Source organism: Microtus ochrogaster, chromosome 2, assembly GCF_000317375.1.
Source record: "Microtus ochrogaster isolate Prairie Vole_2 chromosome 2, MicOch1.0, whole genome shotgun sequence".
NCBI lineage: Eukaryota > Metazoa > Chordata > Mammalia > Rodentia > Cricetidae > Microtus > Microtus ochrogaster.
Window position 1 is genome coordinate 13,958,864 of NC_022010.1, and position 4,437 is coordinate 13,963,300.

Sequence of the window (4,437 nt, forward strand, 5' to 3'; positions counted from 1 at the left end):
TTTTTTTTTTTTTTTTGGTTTTTCGAGACAGGGTTTCTCTGTGGCTTTGGAGTCTGTCCTGGCACTAGCTCTGTAGATCAGGCTGGTCTCGAACTCACAGAGATCCTCCTGCCTCTGCCTCCTGAGTGCTGGGATTAAAGGTGTGCGCCACCACCGCCCGGCCTAGCAAAACACATTTGTAAATCCAAATAGGAAACAAAAATGAATATAGCAACAATTGGGAAACACTTTTTTTTTTGGTTTTTCTAGACGGTTTCTCTGTTTTTTGATTTTTGCTTTTTAATTTTATTGCATTTTATGTGAATGTTTCACGTGCTTCCTGCTTGTTTGTCTGTATACATGTGTGCTTGGTGCTGTGGAGGCCAGAAGAGGGTGTCAGATCCCCTGGAACTAGAGTTACAGTTGGTTGTGAACCACCTGGTGGGTACTGGGAATTGAACCCCGGTCCTCTGGAAGAGCAGCCAGTGTTCTAACCACTGTGCCACTGCTTCAGTCCCGGGAAACACTTTTCTTAGAGTTCCTTTATATTCTTAAAAAGTAGTGAGTTCTCCAGAAGCACCCCCCACAAAAAAAAACAAAAACCAAAACAACCCAAACAACAAAATGATGACTTCCTGTGATTCTCTTACCTAGATTAAATAAAAGAATGCATTACTAATGTACCCAGTTTGGAATTTGGACTAACTATTGTCCCTGTTCTCTTTCTCCTGATATGTTTCTCTTTTCAGGTTTAATCGAGAGACTAAGTTCTCTATAGAAACACCCACATTTGTATGGATGATTGGGGAAAGATAGTGGTACCAACAAGGGAGAGCCGTCTGACCCTCCAAGAAAATGAGTATGCTAAAACCAAGCGGGCTGAAGGCCCCTACCAAGATCTTTAAGCCTGGAAGCACAGCCTTGAAGACACCTGCCGCTGGTAATGTTTACTTTTTATTTTTTTAAATATTATTTCATTTTGAGACAGGGTTTCTCTGCATAGCAGAGGCAGATGGATCTCTGAGTTGGAGACCAGCCTGGTCTACAGAGTTAGTTCCAGGACTGCCACAGCTATGCAGAGAAATCCTTTCTTTGGAAAAGAAAATACAGAGCAAAACAAAGAACAACAACACAACTTGTGTGTCCATGTGTGCATGCACACTCACCTTCCATGCATCTCTGGAGGTCAGGGTCATGTTAGGTATGTTCTTCAGTTGTTCTCCACCCAGCTTTCGAGACACTAAACCTGGAACTGGACATGGAGGCTAGGGTAGCTGTCTGTTGAACTCCAGGGACTTTCCTGTCTCTGCACCCCCCCCCCCCTTTCTTTATGCTGATGCACCAACCTAAAGTCCTCCGAGCAAATTACCTAGTGAGCCACACACAGCCACTCAGAGCTAGAATTCTTCTTTTATTTCCAGGACAAGGTTTCTGTGTGTAGCTCTGGCTGTCCTAGAACTCACTTTGTAGACCAGGCTGGCCTCAAACTCAGAAAGATCCACCTGCTTGCCTCCCGAGTTCTGGGATTAAAGGCACGCACCACCATAGTCTGGCAGATGGAGAATTCTTAAAAATCACATTTTTGGAGGTTATCCTTTCTTAAATTAGTTGATTTAGTGTGAGTAGTTAAAGTAATTGTCAAGTTAAGTCACTTGAGTTATTTGATCCCTGTAGTATTAAGAAGGTATTTTGATTTCTCTTAATTTTTCCAGATCTTTCTCCATGGAATTATAAACAAACAAACAGTAGTCTACTCTAAAGATTTTATGACACTAACTGAGCTGTAGTTGGCTTTCAAGCCAGTGAGGAAGCTTTTCCCAGACATTTTATGTACATGTGATTCAGTCCATGCAGGTGGCTCTAACATAGTGTTCTCAACTTCAATGCTGCAACCCTTTAATACAGTTCCTGATGTTGAGGTGACCATAAAATTATTTCATTGCTACTTCATAATTGTTTTTGCTGCTGTTATGAATTGTAATGTAGATATCTGTGTTTTCTGGTGGTCTTAGATGACCCTGTGAAAGGTTGAGAACCGCTGCAAAACAAATGGCCTTAGGCTGGGAGTTTACAAATAACACAAAAGTGTTGCTCACAGTTCGGGTTTTCTCCCAGTTTTGCTTACACTTTTTTGGCACTTAGGCCTCAGCCTAATGTCAACTCTTGGGTGTGTGTGGGGCTCATCTTCTCCGCAGCACTCAGGCTACCGGCGTTCTTGTCTCTCTGACCTGTATGAGGGCATAGACTGTGCTGTCTTGTTTTGCTTCCTGGCAGAGAACAATACCTTGAACTAGTCCTAGAGACACGCAGGGGCTGCTTAAATATGCAGAGGGTGAAGAAATACATTAAGTCATTTAATTTTTTTTTTTTTTTGGTTTTTCGAGACAGGGTGTCTCTGTGGCTTTGGAGCCTGTCCTGGAACTAGCTCTGTAGACCATGCTGGGATTAAAGGCATGCGCCACCATCGCCTGGCTAAGTCATTTAATTTTTTTTAAGTGCCTTCAGGAGAGTTGCCACTGCCTCCCTACAGGGGAAGAAATTAAATCAGGGAGGTTGTGTCACATCCTGAGATCATGATAGTCTGGTTAGGAATGTGCACTTTTCCAAATTACACTAAATATTTAAAAAATCCTTATTGGATGACTGAATGGATGCTTTCAGTGTAAATACACATTTCTGGCATGTTAACTGTTATCTTTATGATAGGACAGAGGTTGCACTAAAGTATTTTGCCTTCCCAGGGCATTTTGCTATCTTTTTGTTTACACTGTGATTCTACCTCCACCTCAAAGGAGGTAATAGTGTTACTATAGAGATGGCAGAGGCCTTAGCCCCAAATTCTTTCATCTGTCAAGCATGACTCCATATCTGGTTAAATGATCTGAGTTTTGTTGGCGTGACATACTCTGATATGAGAATGAATGGGTCTTAGTGGATCTGACAGGTATTCCTGAAGTGTTCAGGAAGGGAGTGGGGTGGCCATGAACTCAGAACTTTTTTTCTTGCCTTAATGATATCCAGTCTTAATTGCAAAAGTAGAATAAATTTCACTCCGCAGCTCATGGTTTTGACTGTGTTCTGCCTCCTTGCTTAAAAACAGACCAACACAAAATTTGTTCAACAAGTCATGGTCTGTTCATATTGCTATTCTTTTCTCTCTCTTTAGGTTTAAAACTTTTTGTTTTTTTGTTTTTGGCTTTGGTTTTTTGAGACAGGGTTTCTCTGTACCTTTGGATCCTGCCCTGGAACTTGCTCTCTAGACCAGGCTGGCCTCGAACTCACAGAGATCGCCTGTCTCTGCCTCCTGAGTGCTGGCTTTAAAGGTGTGCACCACCACAGCCCGGCCTAAAGTTTTTTTTTTTTATTATTACTATTTATGTGTATGGGTGTCTGGGGCCAGCAGAGAAAGAATGTCAGATCCCTGGAACTGGAATTATGGACAGTTGTGAGCCACCATGTGGGTGCTAGGGATTGAACCTGGGTCCCCCTGCAAGAGCAACCAAGTGCTTATAACCACTGGGCAGTTTCTCCAGCCCACTCTGTGTTTTTCTTTAAGTTAAAAGGTAACTGTTGATTATGATGTTGGGTCTTTCTAACCCTTTGTTTTCAGCTGCAGCTCCAGTGGAGAAGACAGCACCCAGTGAAAAAGCCGCAGGCCCTCCATCCTCTGAGGCCCAAGATGAATTTGTGGATGACTTTCGAGTTGGAGAACGTGTTTGGGTGAATGGCAATAAGCCTGGATTTATCCAGTTTCTTGGGGAAACTCAATTTGCACCAGGCCAGTGGGCTGGGATTGTTTTGGATGAACCCATAGGAAAGAATGATGGTTCGGTGGCAGGAGTTCGGTATTTCCAGTGTGAACCTTTAAAGGGTATATTTACCCGGCCTTCAAAGTTAACAAGGAAGGTGCAAGCAGAAGATGAAGCCAATGGCCTGCAGACAGCTCCTGTCAGAACTGCTTCACCTCTGTCCACTGCTGCAGCCACTCCCTCAAATATTCCCCATAAATCATCCCAGTCAACAGCAAAAGAAACTTCAACTCCATCACAAATCAGCAACCTTACGAAAACTGCCAGTGAGTCAATCTCCAACCTTTCAGAGGCTGGCTCCGTCAAGAAAGGAGAGCGGGAACTCAAGATCGGAGACAGGGTGTTGGTGAGTTGGTGTGCACAAGTCACTGTGGCCACTGGTCCTTCACTTGTCCATTTTAACATCCTCCTCCTCTTCTAATTGTTCCTCCTTCTGTTCTTCGAGATAAGGTCTTTCTTTGTAGCCCAGGCTGCAGCAATGCTCTTCATTATGCTTCCTTCCACCACACTAATTTGTTTTTTAAACATAAATCTTTTTTTTTTTTTTAAATATTTATTTATTTATTTATTTAGTATACAATATTCTGTCTGTGTGCATGTCTGCAGGCCAGAAGAGGGTACCAGACCTCTTTACAGATGGTTGTGAGCC

At 42.9% G+C, this 4,437-nt stretch overlaps 1 protein-coding gene across 14 annotated transcripts in view; it reads left to right on the plus strand.

Moving 5' to 3' along the window:
• The first annotated feature begins 726 nt into the window (after positions 1–726).
• The window catches only part of Clip1 (CAP-Gly domain containing linker protein 1), an 88,194-nt gene continuing 84,483 nt past the window's right edge, over positions 727–4,437 (plus strand). For all 14 annotated transcript variants that reach the window (XM_026784208.1, XM_026784212.1, XM_013349947.2 and 11 more), the window contains exons 1-2: positions 727–919; positions 3,590–4,134. In XM_026784208.1, the coding sequence (XP_026640009.1) occupies positions 835–919; positions 3,590–4,134 (630 nt within the window). In that variant the 5' untranslated portion in view covers positions 727–834. The remainder of the gene's footprint in view (positions 920–3,589; positions 4,135–4,437) is intronic.